The sequence below is a fragment of the Ahaetulla prasina genome, chromosome 1, assembly GCF_028640845.1.
Source record: "Ahaetulla prasina isolate Xishuangbanna chromosome 1, ASM2864084v1, whole genome shotgun sequence".
Lineage (NCBI taxonomy): Eukaryota > Metazoa > Chordata > Lepidosauria > Squamata > Colubridae > Ahaetulla > Ahaetulla prasina.
This window is the reverse complement of record NC_080539.1, coordinates 170,120,445-170,134,200: the sequence shown is the minus strand read 5'-3', so window position 1 is coordinate 170,134,200 and position 13,756 is coordinate 170,120,445. Positions and strand designations below refer to the sequence as shown.

The window sequence follows — 13,756 nt, the reverse complement described above, 5'->3', positions numbered from 1 at the left end:
GTAGGAACCTTTGCTTTTTAACGCTTCCTTTCTCTCTGGAGTAATTGGCTGCCTGTGTTTCAGGCGCAGGAAAGGGAGCTCCTTGAGACTGGCAGGCAGGGGCCCTCCAGAAGCTGGCTGTGTAATCAGACATATTGTGGGGTTTTTGGTTTCTTCCCTAGTCTGACTTCGAGACTCGGTCACTGAAGCCAGAAGCATTTGGGGAGGTCAGGAAAATCTCTGGCCTCAGGGAACCGCTTTGAGGTTTAGAGGTTTGCAAGTCTGAATCCAAAGGATAGGTTTATAGTCCAAAAGTGGTGGCAAGCACAGTGAAAAGGGGGTCAACCAGACCTCGTCCTTCCCCTTCCACTGGCAAGCATTGTGCCCAATCACATCGCACCCAAGCCAACACACTCCTTCCTCTTTCTTAATCTTAAAGCCAATCAACTTCCTGCTTTTCTCTCCCTGCTAACAGCTCCCACCCCATTTGTGTTCTTGAGTTTTTTGGAAGAGGAGTGGGCCACTGCCAATAACTCGATAAGCACCTCTCTTGCCTCTCTGTAGAAAAACAGGACTATTACTTGTAGCGGGGGGCGGGGGGGAGAACACAGTGTCTGGCAGCTTTCAAGCCTTTATTGATCCGTGTCTGCCTGGAGAAGATCTTGAAAAGCAAAGAAATGTGCAGGTTGTTTCCTGACTTACAACAGTTCATTTAATGACCAAAGTTTCAACATTACTGAAAAAAGTGACTTATGACCATTTTTCACACTTACGACCATTTCAGGATCTCCATGGTTACATGATCAGAATTTGGGTGCTTGGCAACTGACTTATATTTATGATGGTTCCAGTGTCCTGAAGTCATCTGATCAACTTCTGTGACCTTCTGACAAGCAAAATCAACGGGGAAGTCAAATTCACTTAACAACTGTGTTACTAACTTAACAGCTGCAGTGATTCACTTAACAACTGCAGCAAGAAGTCGTAAAATAGGACAAAATTCACTTAACAAATGTTTTGCTTGGCAACAGAAATTTTGGGCTCCGTTGTGCTCGTAAGTCGAGGACTACCTGTCAGTGAGGCTGCCAATTGGTCACTCCGGTAGGGCCCTTGTGCAGTACACAACATTTATTCAGCAGCAGTAGGAGACTCTGCGTGGTCTTGGGGCCCTTGCTCCACGTTAGAAATGGCTTCCACCTTGTAGCTGCCACAGTATTTGCAAAAAAGAGGAATCTGTCTGGAACAAGACGACCCCAGCATGTCTGCTTCCCTGAGGGCTTTCTCAATTGGAGAAACAGAATATGATTATGTTGGGAAGAGAAATGTTAACTATGAATCAGAATCAGAATGAGAGCTGGAAAGGACCTTGGAGGTCTTCTAGTCCAGCCCCCTGCTCAAGTAGCAAAGACCCTATGCCATTTCAGCCAGGTGATTGTCCAGTCTCTTCTTGAAAACCTCCAGTAATGAAGCAGCCACAACAACTGAAGGCAATGAGTTTGAGTGCCCTTCCCCTTTCAGCCATCAGAGCTTTCCTTTAAGACCCCTTCCACGAAGGCTGGTCCTTATCCCAGGGCTGCCTGGAATGGAGGGAGGTGGGGGCAGGTAGGCCCTATCCCGTGCCTTTGTTGTGAAGACATTGCTGAAAAGCAGCAGGAGGAGTGAATGGACCCTTTTAAAACAAGAATAGGATCAAGATCAATCCAAGTGGCGCTAACAGAATTATGCTGAAGAGAAAAGTGGTGAGATTCTTGCTCTCTGACTCTCTCTCCGTGCAGACTCGCCCTCAGTCAGCCTGTCGTATTTCTTTGCCCTATTTTGGTTGGGCTGGATCCCAAGAGATGCACAAGCCAAAGCAGCAAAAGATTTGTGCTTCTGTCATCCAGCTGAATGTGCCTTAGAGGGTTTGCCTGCATTCCTTGCTAGCCAGAACAACAGGCTTTGTTTCCAGAGTTCAAGCCTTCCTGTGCCTCTCGCCTCCCACTTGCTGCCCAGACATGCATTATTGCCCTTATTTACTTAAGGTGCAACTTTCCCACACTTCTTTTTATATATATATTACTTCCAGCAGCAGAGCTGCCCTTCCTGATACCCCAGCCTCAATTATCTTCTTGGACTCGGGGAAACCAAACTATACAGTGTGTTTTTTTCCCCACTGAGTTGGGATGAGTCATAGTCTGCTATGTTACAGATGCAGCCGTTTAAAAATAAAACCCCAGCCAAAGCTGCTTTTAAGACCTAAATACCAAAATGTATAGAAGTTTCTCTCATTCTCGTCAGAAGCGATGTGGAGCCGAAAAAAGAAAAGAAAAAAAGAAAAAAAAGACCTGATCAAGATGAAATGGGCCCATTTTGTAAGCCAGGCTCTATTTTTGAAGCATACAATGGCTGGATGTACGTTAATGTGGAAAAGGCCTAATAAATTCCTCTGCTAAAATTAGCCTGGCTTCAGTTTGGCTTGTTTTTTTGGAACTGAACTATCAAGATGGGCCTTGCCTAACATTAAAAATAAAGTTACATTTTTGGAGGCTGTTTTTTTTTTAAATGCTGCTCTGTGTTGAAGCAGTGTGTGCTGCAAGAGGCTGTTGGCACTTAACTACAGCGGTCTGTTCTGGAAGTCCCTCTTCCCCAACATCACGTTCTCCTTTCCAGCACGGGCTGCCAATGATGGGGCCTGTAGTGCAAGCTTTCAGGCAGCTTTTTGTGAGGGGCAGGAGAGAAGCTGCCATAAAGCTTTTGTTCCATGCAAGGATTGAAATCTGTCTTTTGTCCTTCTGGGCCTTCTTTATTCAAAGGGGAACTTCCATTTCCTCTGCTCTGCTGCTCCCAGAGAAGATCCCACAGTCAGGACTTGAAATACCTGTTGTTTTCAATCTATCAGTGGCATCAAGGCATCTCTCTTTCTCAAAGCTGCTGCTGCTGTCAAAAAAAAAAAGAGAGAGATAATAATTAGGGGGAGTGGCTTTCCATTTGAGGTTTTTTTTTTTAAGAAGAATTGAAGCATGATATTAGCGTTAAGTGATTAACTCCCCAGTCATACCCCTGTCATTTTTTTTCCCCTCATCACAAGGCTGTATGGCAGGGTATTGCTTTGAAAATCAAATGAAAAGGCTTGTTTTGGAAAGTTAGGTCCAGTGGTGTTGAGTAATTCAAGTTGATTGTTTCTCCCCAGATGTTGGGTATGATGAAATGGCTTTTTTCTTCACTTACAATTTCAAATTTGCAAATTTTCCACCTCAGATTATTTATTTTTTTTTAAAAAAAATGGCAGTGTCCTGGTGCACAAGGGCGGGAAGACGGGGAAGACTGGCTATTTGGATAATAAAATGATTTTTCCCAGATTTTGTTGTAGTCTGTGTTTGTTTGTTTTCAACTTACATACACCTTTGAGCCAAAGTTTAAATAAAATCATCATAGAACTGGGGTCCCTTTATTAAGCTATGTCTGGGACAGCTATATCAACCCCCCACCCCATCCCTTTCCTTTCATGTTGTGTATGGAAATAGCATTTATCAAATGGAAATATTGCTTTAGAACTTCTGTTGCTGTCTGTCTTAAAGGGGCTTCCTTCTCCCCATGTCAGGCTGTGACTCCTAGTAACTGCTTAGTGCATACCCCAAACCGTGGTACATCTATGAACAGAGTTGTGAGCAAAGGGAAACCTAGTTAGCTAGCTGCTTCATCCTGCTGGGCTGTTTGCCTTTCTGCTGAAATGTCCCTAACCCCTTGTATTCATGAGGGTCTTTGGATAATTGTCGCTCCTCCTGACTCATTCTTTTCTCTTTTCACCCTGATCCCTTTCTCTAATCCATTTGTCAAGGCCCAGAGATTGATCTCTTGTGTCCACCCACCCACTCTCCCTCCTGCGTTTGTGTGAGCTTCAAGAATAGCATAGAGACTTGTCTTCAATGGCTCCACACTGAGCCTCCCAGAACAGTTATTCTTTTGTACAAAGGCTGCCTTTAGAGACCTTGGTTAAAACTGTTTGTTTACAAGAAGCCACCAAATAAGTCTCAGAAAGAATGCTGCCTTAAAAAAAGAAAAGAAAAAACACAGGAAAGCAAAACTTGGACTTTCCAGCCGCTGGTCCTTTTATTTCCTTTCGGGATATAATTCCAAGCTTTCTTTCTTTATAGGTGTCAATATGGATGGCAAGGCCAGTACTGCGATAAATGCATTCCACACCCGGGCTGTGTCCATGGTACTTGCAACGAACCGTGGCAGTGTCTCTGTGAAACCAACTGGGGTGGCCAATTCTGCAATAAAGGTAGGCTGGATCTAGGAGGAGCTGTGAGTGGGTTTGAAAGGCAGATAAATATCATGGAGGTTGGGATGGTAGGTAGAAAGTGGACTTTGGCCCTGCTGGCTTTGCTTCCCTATTCTGCTTATGAACTTGCTGCCATCTGGTTGCTTTGGCTTGGAGGATAGTATGACAGAGGACACAGAACATCTGTGTTGAAACCTCTTATTCATTCTTTGGCTCCTGTTTATCCCTTGCAGATCTCAACTACTGTGGAACTCACCCGCCTTGTTTGAACGGAGGGACCTGTAGCAACACGGGCCCTGACAAATACCAGTGTTCCTGCCCTGAAGGCTATTCGGGACAAAACTGTGAAATTGGTAAGAAATTCTCCAGGGGCTACTTTGTTGTATTCAACCACCATGGCTGCACCCCTAGGATTTTCTGGGCAGTACGAGAGATTGGGCGGGGGGGGGGATGCAAAATTACATTTCAGTACATAGTAGGGAAACAATGGTTCTCCAGAACTTTGGGCTGCAGCTTTCATGTGGCTTACCCAGCATGGCTAATGGCAAGGATAATGGGATCTGAAGTTTAAAAGAGCTGGAGAAATACCATATGTCTTCCAGTTTTGAGGAAGTCGGCCACAACCATTATTTTTATGCATTTATTAAAGGTTAATTCCCATTAACAAAATTTTTCTTGTTATAGACACATGTATTCACCAATTAAAATATAAATACAACACTGAAGTACTAAGGTAGTACTAGTATAGTAGTAAAATACTAGCATAATACTGGCAATGAAGATGTTACTTAGTTGGGTAATGAAATATCTGCAATACGATGACTTGAAATTTTTGGAGAAGGCCGTTGCCTTGAGTGGATCATTTGGAAATGCTCCCCAGTCACCATGCAGTTAAAATCAACTTGGCTCAGAAATGTGTGGTGTAATGAGACAACTGGTAGGTGTGTTTCCAAACCATCCAATCCAGATAACACCCTAGACCAGTTTTCGCCAACCTTTCCAGCTTTGCAAGACCAGTGGGGGGGGGAGGAGGGGATGGTTCCGTCCGAGCGATAGGCAAGCACCCCTGCGCACCTCCGTTTGTGTGAGTGCTGGGCATGCGTGCCTGCCGTTTGCACAAATGAAGCACACTCGCTGCTCATGCAAATGTGGATGTGCTTATGTGCTCGCTCACCACTTCCGCACCCCAGTTCTAAACAGCTCAAGGCCCAGTAGTGGGCCGTGGCCTGAGGACCCCTGCCCTAGTCCTTGAAGATGGCACTGGGAGGAATGTGTGATCAGGAAGTGTGAAGTGGTTGTTGAGAAGTGAGCCGATGGTCTCTAGCCTAGTACTCTGCCATTGGTTTCAGGGTAAACCTGGTAGCATTCAAAGATCGGCAGAGTATTAGGTTTAGTGCAAGATGGAAAGTTGGAGGAGCCAAAGGAAGCAAGGAATGACTTTGAGGGTAAGAGGGGTGGTTCACCTTGGCAGCTTTGGCTAAACTGAAGGGAATTCTGTCCTTGCTGCAGCGGAACACGCCTGTCTTTCGGATCCTTGCCACAACGGAGGAAGCTGCCTTGAGACCCCTACTGGATTTGAATGTGTCTGTGCACTAGGCTGGGCAGCACCAACCTGCATGCTTAGTAAGTGAATTGGAATGATAAAGCTTTAACCTCTCTCGCCTCCTTAAGTGTCACAGAAATTTCCAGGTGTTTCTTAATAGTAACTACTGTCAGATATCATGCCAATTACCAAAACACAGTACCAGTTTCTACCTTTTAAAGAGTCTCCGTTAAGAATTCCTAAATCATTAAACTGTTTATTTGTTACTCGTGCATCTTGCCAGTATTATCGGCGAGTCTGGAAGAAGAAAACCAGAGCATGTTCTTCTGTCTTATATCCTTTTGTTCCAGTGTCGAACAAGTAAAAATTGTACTTCAAGAGAGATTAGAACTGTAGTTAAGGACAGATTAGAACTAAAAAGTAGAGCTGGGCAGTACTTTGGGATATAATCCCAGAAAAGATGTTTTGGAATATGTAGGAATACAAAGGAAAATAGAATGGCACCGTTTCTTGCTTATTAAAATTATTATAAGGAAGATTATTATAATAAAATAATGTGTGCAGAACATCCCAGGTTGGTTGTGGAGATACTAGTGTGTGAAACCCTGGGGAGTCCCACTTATGTTTGAGAGTGCAAGGCTGGAAGGATTGAACTGATAATAAGACAGCTCCCTATGTTTTCCTGGGCCCCACTTGAACTTCTCCCAAGTATAAATTGAATTCATTGGAGTCCTTTTCAGACTTGAGCTTCTAATCCTGGCACTTAAAAAGCAGGAGAGGAATGTTTTTTTGTGAATATCCATGAATGAATATTTTCACTGGCATACTGGCTGGAGTAGTTGCCTCCTGTTTGAAGAAAATGTGAAATTGACTAGCGCTTTTTCTGAAGGCTATTAACTCCAGAAAACCTGACCAATGTGAATATTCCTGGAATTTTGAAAGTGTATTATCAAAATTCATAACTTATTTAAGAATGCCGGAGGCACAAAAGAAAGCTGAGAGGGCAGGGAGGAATGGAAAATGAAGGGCACAATATAAAAGTTGGATATTTCTTTTGGTATACAACAAAAAGATGCACAATTGCTAATATGTTGATGAGATGATAATTGCCCTAACCTAAGGCTAAATAAATCTTTTCTTGGCAGATATTGATGACTGTTCTCCAAACCCCTGTGGGCATGGAGGGACTTGCCAGGATCTAGTTGATGGATTTAAATGTGTTTGCCCACCTCAGTGGACTGGTAAAACTTGTCAAATAGGTATGCATGATGGTGAGGGATGTTATGCCTTGAGCTTATCTGGGAAACCACAGGTTCTTCTCTTCCATGGGCCAAGCTGATGAAAGCAGCTTCCCAGATACGATGTTCAGTCTGTGGAGATTGTTAAATTGCATAATGCCAACAGATTTTCCATGCGTCCCTGTGCATTACAGAAGGGAATGTCAGAGTATCTGAGCCTTCTCATTATATGAGAAATTCAGATATGGCTAATCTGGGAATCTCTGGAGTTGCTTGAATAATTGAGTAAAGTTGCTTGAATGGGCCGTAATAGCTCAGGCTGTTAGAAGCCTGTTATTAGAACACAGCAGCCTGCAATTACTGCAGGTTCAAGCCCGGCCCGAGGTTGACTCAGCCTTCCATCCTTTATAAGGTAGGTAAAATGAGGACCCAGATTGTTGGGGGGGCAATAAGTTGACTTTGTAAATATACAAATGGAATGAGACTATTGCCTTATACACTGTAAGCCGCCCTGAGTCTTCGGAGAAGGGCGGGATATAAATTTAAATAAAAAAAAAAATTCAGAGGAGGAGATGTCCTTACCATTTGCCCAAGGACACAAGACTAACCTGTGCAGTTCTCTTAGCCCTTCCCATCTCCCTGCAAGGTGGGGGGGGGTGTTGAGTAGCCCCCTTCATGCAACTCTTTGAGACTGCTTGCTTATCTTGGGATCGGCTGCGATGTGTAATTGGCTGCTGTGAAGGGCAAATATTCCTTCTCAAGGCAGTATTTTCCTTCCTGGTTTTCCTTCTCTTTTGGCCTCGTGGGAAAATCAGGGCATCCCACCAGCCTCATTAACTCATTCAACCAGGAGAATTTGCAGCTGCATTCCAACCTCTGGCTTGATCCTTGGAAGAATGAGTCCCCTGCACTTCGAAGGCCATGTTTTAATCCCAAGGACTGGGGATACTCTATTCCTTGGCTAATCTCCATTTCACTCACCTCTTCCTGCCTCCCCTCTCCCCTTTTAAAAGTAATTGCTCTTAATCTTGGTGGGGGCCGGTGCCTCAGTGCTACCAATGCCATTGTGAGAAATCAGAACATGCTTTAGTGATTTAAGCACAGGACTAGGCAGCCTGGTGCCGTTCCTGAAGTTTTGGACTGTATTTCCTCTAGTTTGTGATGACAGGCTGCGGCTGCCGGGAGTTGTATTCCCCAATGTTCGGAGGGCATCAGGTTGCCTAGCCCTGAAGTTGTTCTCCTCTTGCTTGTGCAATCCTGTAATCTTTCCGAGTCTGCTAGCTTTTTATAAACGTGGAGTGCCTGCTGTGAAAACGAGAGAGGGGTGTGCGTTCCTCTTTCACTCTACCCACAGCTGAGCCGTTGAGCAATTCGTTTTCTCTTTTCAGATGCCAATGAATGCGAGGGCAAACCTTGTATCAATGCCAATTCCTGCAGGAACCTGATTGGTAGTTATTACTGCAATTGCATTGCTGGCTGGACTGGCCAGAATTGTGAGACAAGTAAGTGTGTTTGTGTGTGTGTGTGTGTGTGTGTATGGGAATTGGGGGGGGGAGGAGTCAAAGAGCAAAATGTTGCAATGTGGCACCAAGCTTGGAGTTTCAATTTTGTCATAATTCAGCCAGGAGGAAGGTGGGGGGGCGGGGCGAGGGGGGGCAGTGAAGAATCACTGATGTTTTTAGAAAGGGAGTAGTCAATCTGGCAAGAATAAGAAGCAATTTTATCAGACCCATTAGTCCACAATATGGCTAGGTTCTGATAAGGTGCCTTGAAACAATGATGTGAAGTTTCAGTTTAACGCTACTGGAAGAATTGCTGAAGGTTCCCACCCATTTACAATAACGTTATCTCAAGGAAAGCAAGCAGGAAACTTCACACAGTTTATCTAACTAGAGCTACGATTTCTCTCTCTCTCTCTTTCTTTTCAATCTTGGATTTCAGTTGCTGTGTTGCCTTCCCACTTAGCTTGTGTTTTTCTTTTTCCTCGTTTAATTACAGATATTGACGACTGTGTGGGACAGTGTCAGAATGGAGGGACTTGTAAGGTAAGTAATGGTTGATTCCCTTCTGATGGGTCTTAGTGATGAAGAGTGAATCGGCAGCACAGTCTCTTTATAATTTGTGTCATTTTTGGCTAGATTTCTGCTAATCTGAGAATGGGATTTGGGGGAGGAGTGAAGTCCTCATTATTCTCACTGAAAGAGTCTTTTTTTTTCTCAAAATACCCCTCTGAGGTTCCATCTTTCTCCTCCTCTCTTTTAAATTAAGCTCCACAGTGGTCAAACTGGAGAAAGATCACCGATAATTTTATGTTCTAGTCTACAAGCACATCCAGGGAACAGATTGGGAGGCTTCGTAATTGAATTCACAAAAATCAAATTCCTTTTTACTACCAGTTCTGTGGGTGTGGCTTGGTGGGCGTGGTATGACTTTGTGGGCGTGGCTTGATGGGTATGGCAGAGGAAGGATACTGCAAAATCTCCACTCCTACTCCACTCCAGGGGAAGGATACTGCAAAATCCCCATTCCTGGGGGAAGGATATTGCAAAATCTCCATTCCCACCCCACTCTGGAGCCAGCCAGAGGTGGTATTTGCCGGTTCTCCAAACTGCTCAAAATTTCCGCTACCGGTTCTCGGGAACCTGCTGGATTTCACTCCTGCTTAAAGGACCCTACAACAGCCAGAAAAACTGTTGGTTCAGAAAGGTTGTGAAAGGTTCAGAAAGGTTGTGGCGCTGGATGGCATGTTATTTCGGCCCAGTGTTCCTGCTGTGAAACAAAATCTCCCCTTTGGAAAGGTTGCCAGTCAAATCTAAATTCAACCATTTTACTCTTTAAATCCCAAGGAATCCAATTTCATCCAGTTGTCTCCCTCACTGGTCCATCTGTGGAAACTTAGTTTATTACCATGTTGTTTCCGTAGAAAAGGCCTTTTCTGATCATTCTAGAAATGAGCTTCAACACTCAATGCTTGTCTAGCTTAGTATCATTACTGCTAGTGTCAACACGCTAACCTGCCCACAAAGCACATAACCATGGTTTGCTTATAATCATGGATAGTTTGCACGCACCATAAGCATAACTGGTGGATTTTCCATCAGATTAATCAACTGTGAAATGATCACGTTAAGACTTTGCATGATGCGTGAACCAGGCCCTTGCATACGAAGAGAAAATCATTTTGCGCTAAATAAGCGCAAAATGAGGTTAATGGTAGGCTCCCTTGCAGGGACATTCAATTTCATAATGCCCTTCCTATGTCATTTTTTACATTTTAGAAAGCTACGCAATCACATGCTATTAAAGCACGTTCTGCAGTCTCAATGCGGGAATGCATAATTTGTTGCTACCAGCAGTTGTTGTCTATATTTTAATGTATTCCATCTTTAGCCTATCCTTCATTCAAACTGGCAGGCTTCTCCCTCTGCTCTGCTCCCGCTGGCTTCTCATTTTAATTCTCTCACCAGTTAGAAGGAGGAGGGCTTCCACAGATGAAACAGGAGTGCAGTCTGACATGGAACAGATTGTTGCTCAGCCACAAATTAGGTGGTGAGCACAAAATGTATGCGTTTCTCTTTTTTTTCTTTTCAGAAAAAGAGGCTGGGAGAGAGACCCGAATTTTTCCTCCCACTTCTATTCTCCCCCTTTTTTCTCATCTTAGCTTAGTAAGGAGGATCAGGCTGTTATCAAAGTGGTAAACATTGTAGAACCAAAACAAGTTTTTATAGTGCCATGAGTCCATCCTTAGTATCGTCCTCCTGTAAACTAAATATCTCCCTCTAGGCCAGGGGTCTGCAAACTTGGCTCTTTTAAGACTTGTGGACTTGCACTCCCAGCTGAGGAACTCTGGGAGTTGAAGTCCACAAGTCTTAAAAGAGCCAGGTTTGCAGACCCCTGCTCTAGGCCAGGGGTGTCAAACTTTTTTTTTAATTTTGTCATAACATTATATATACCGGAACCTATATTGAAAGGAAACAATAGGACAGTAACGGTAGGCACTTTTGTGCACTTATTCACGCCCCTTATAGTCCTCTTAGGAATGGGGTGAGGTCAGTGGTAGACAGTTTTTGGTTAAAGCTTTTAGGAGTTGGAGAGGAGACCACAGAGTCAGGTAGTGTATTTCAAGCATTAACAACTCTGTTACTGAAGTCATATTTTCTGCAATCAAGTTTGAAGCGGTTGACATTAAGTTTGAATCTATTGTTTGCTCTTGTATTATTGCTATTGAAGCTGAAGAAGTCTTTAACTTGATTTCATTGAGGGCCACATTAGGGTTCTATTTGACTATAGGGAGCTGGGGTGAGCATGGCTAGGGTGGGCGTGGCCAGCTCGACGTCACTAGTGTTAGGGGTGCCATTTTTGGCTGCGACATCCTCCTACAACCCTCTGCCAGCAAAAATGGGCTCCCGAGCTCCGTTTTCGGCTGCGACGGCCTCCTGCAACCCGGACCTTGAGTTTAACACTCCTGCTATAGGCTATGAATTTCAGACTGTGTATGCAGGAATGAACCAGCATCGTTGCCTCATCCTGTCTGGTTAGCTCTGATGATGCAGTGATTCCAAGTCCCTCTGGTTTAACTTGGGTTCTTCCCCATTGCCCTTCGGTGGATTTGCATCGCACAGGCGGTCCTCGGTTTATGGCCATTCATTTTGCAACCTTTTGACGTTTCATTGGCACTGAAAAAAGTGTTTTACAACCGGTTCGGCATCCTGCAGTTACATGATCAAAATTACATGACTGTTGTAAGTCGAGAACTAATCCTGCACATGCTTGGTAATCAGCCTGTGCAGGATTACTTCTCGACTTACAACAGTTCATTTAGTGGCCATTCAAAGTTAGAGTGGTACTGAACAAAAGGGACTTATTGCCATTTTTCATACTTATGACCATTGTAGCATCCCCGTGATAATGTGATTTACATTCAGATGCTTGGCAACTGACTCACTTTTATGACAGTTGCAGTGTCCCAGAGTCATGTGATCCCCTTTTGCGACCTGACAAGCCAAGTCAATGAGGAAACCAGATTCACTTAACAACCGTGTTATTCGTATAACAACGGCACTGATTCACTTAGCAAACGTGGCAAGAAAAGTCGTAAAATAGGGCAAAACTCACTTAACAAATTTCTCACTTAACAACCTACATTTTGGGCTCAATTGTGTTCATATGTTGAGGACTTCCTGTATTTACAACGGTTGCAGCATCCTGGTGTCATGTGATGGCCATTTGCAATTTTCCCAGCCAGTTTCTGACGAGCAAAGTCAGTGGGGGAAGCCAGCTTTGCTTCACAACAATGTGACTCACTTAAAACTTCAGTGATTCAGTTCACTGTGGCCAAAAAAAGGTCATAAAATTCGGCATGACTCACTTAACAACCATTTCATTTAAACCATGGAAACTCTGGTCCCAGTGATAAGTCATAATTTGAGGACTCCCCCTAAGTCCCAGCGATCCCAGCTCTAACACCATCCTAGGACAGTGATGGCTAACCTTTTTTGGACCGAGTGCCCAAAGCACGCATGTGCAAACGCATGCACCTGAACCCCCAAAATGCACTGCGCGCACAGCACATGTGCCCTGCCTTCCACACATGCCCTGCCCTACATGCATGCATGGCGGTGACCTGAAGACCAGCTGGTTGGCAAGAGGTGCTCATGCATGCGCAGCAGAGCTGAACTGGGGCAATGGCTCGCATGCCATTAAGAGAGGGCGCTGCGTGCCACCTCTGGAATGTGTGCCATAGATTCGCCATCACGGTCCTAGAACATCAAACGGCGCCTCTGTGTTTTGCGCTGCTTGCATGTGTGAACGCTTTGCGTTTATTGGCAAGGTAAGCTAATCTCGTTTTGTTTTGTTTTTGCACCCTTTTGTCTTTCCAGGATTTAGTGAACGGTTATCGCTGCCTCTGTCCACCTGGCTATACCGGGGATCACTGCGAGAGAGACATCAATGAATGCGCAAGCAACCCTTGTTTGAATGGGGGCCACTGCCAAGATGAAATCAATGGCTTCCAATGTCTCTGCCTGGCTGGCTTCTCGGGAAACATCTGTCAGGTGAGGCAGGTTCCAGATAAGAGCCAACTCAGTCTGCAGTTCCTGGATCTGTAGGCTGAATACCTGCATTCAAGTGAGCAGCGTTAATAGACCCTTTATTTTTTTTATTTTATTTTTTTTTTAAAAAACCCAACAACATCAAGGGTGAAGTGTGGGAATTCATAACTTGGGGAGCGTTTATGTGCATTCAGGTTGCAAGCGCTCGGTGTGTCTACCCAGCCTCTGCATGCTGTTTGATAACATTATTTTAGCGGGGCTGGTGAGAGCTGCATTGTGTCTGGCGTACACAAGGCAGTAGAGGTGGCAGATAAAAAAGGTCAGATTCCACATTTCCTTCCTGTGACCGTGGGAAGAAGATGAATAAAGCCTTTGACTTAGATCCTCTCTTCTTTCCTCCCTCTCCACCATCATCACTGACAGTTGGACGTAGATTATTGCGAGCCCAACCCTTGCCAGAATGGGGCCCAGTGCTTCAATTACGAGAGCGATTATTTCTGCAGCAACTGTCCGGATGATTACGAGGGCAAGAACTGTTCCCACCTAAAAGATCACTGCCGCTCGACTCCTTGTGAAGGTATGGTTTTTCAACCTTTGCGCTAAGAAGTGTAGCAGTTGCTTGTTCACCCGGGGACAATGATAGATGCTCTTCATGCAGAATGTCCCAAATCCAGTCTTCAAG

The 13,756-nt window shown here is 44.5% G+C and overlaps 1 protein-coding gene across 1 annotated transcript in view; it reads left to right on the top strand.

Annotated features, from left to right (window-relative positions):
* Positions 1-13,756, top strand: part of JAG1 (jagged canonical Notch ligand 1) — a 60,109-nt gene that overhangs the window by 30,706 nt on the left and 15,647 nt on the right. The window contains exons 6-13 of the mRNA XM_058181453.1: positions 4,113-4,243; positions 4,477-4,596; positions 5,753-5,866; positions 6,932-7,045; positions 8,413-8,526; positions 9,023-9,069; positions 12,904-13,077; positions 13,498-13,651. Coding sequence (XP_058037436.1) covers positions 4,113-4,243; positions 4,477-4,596; positions 5,753-5,866; positions 6,932-7,045; positions 8,413-8,526; positions 9,023-9,069; positions 12,904-13,077; positions 13,498-13,651 — 968 coding nt within the window. The remainder of the gene's footprint in view (positions 1-4,112; positions 4,244-4,476; positions 4,597-5,752; positions 5,867-6,931; positions 7,046-8,412; positions 8,527-9,022; positions 9,070-12,903; positions 13,078-13,497; positions 13,652-13,756) is intronic.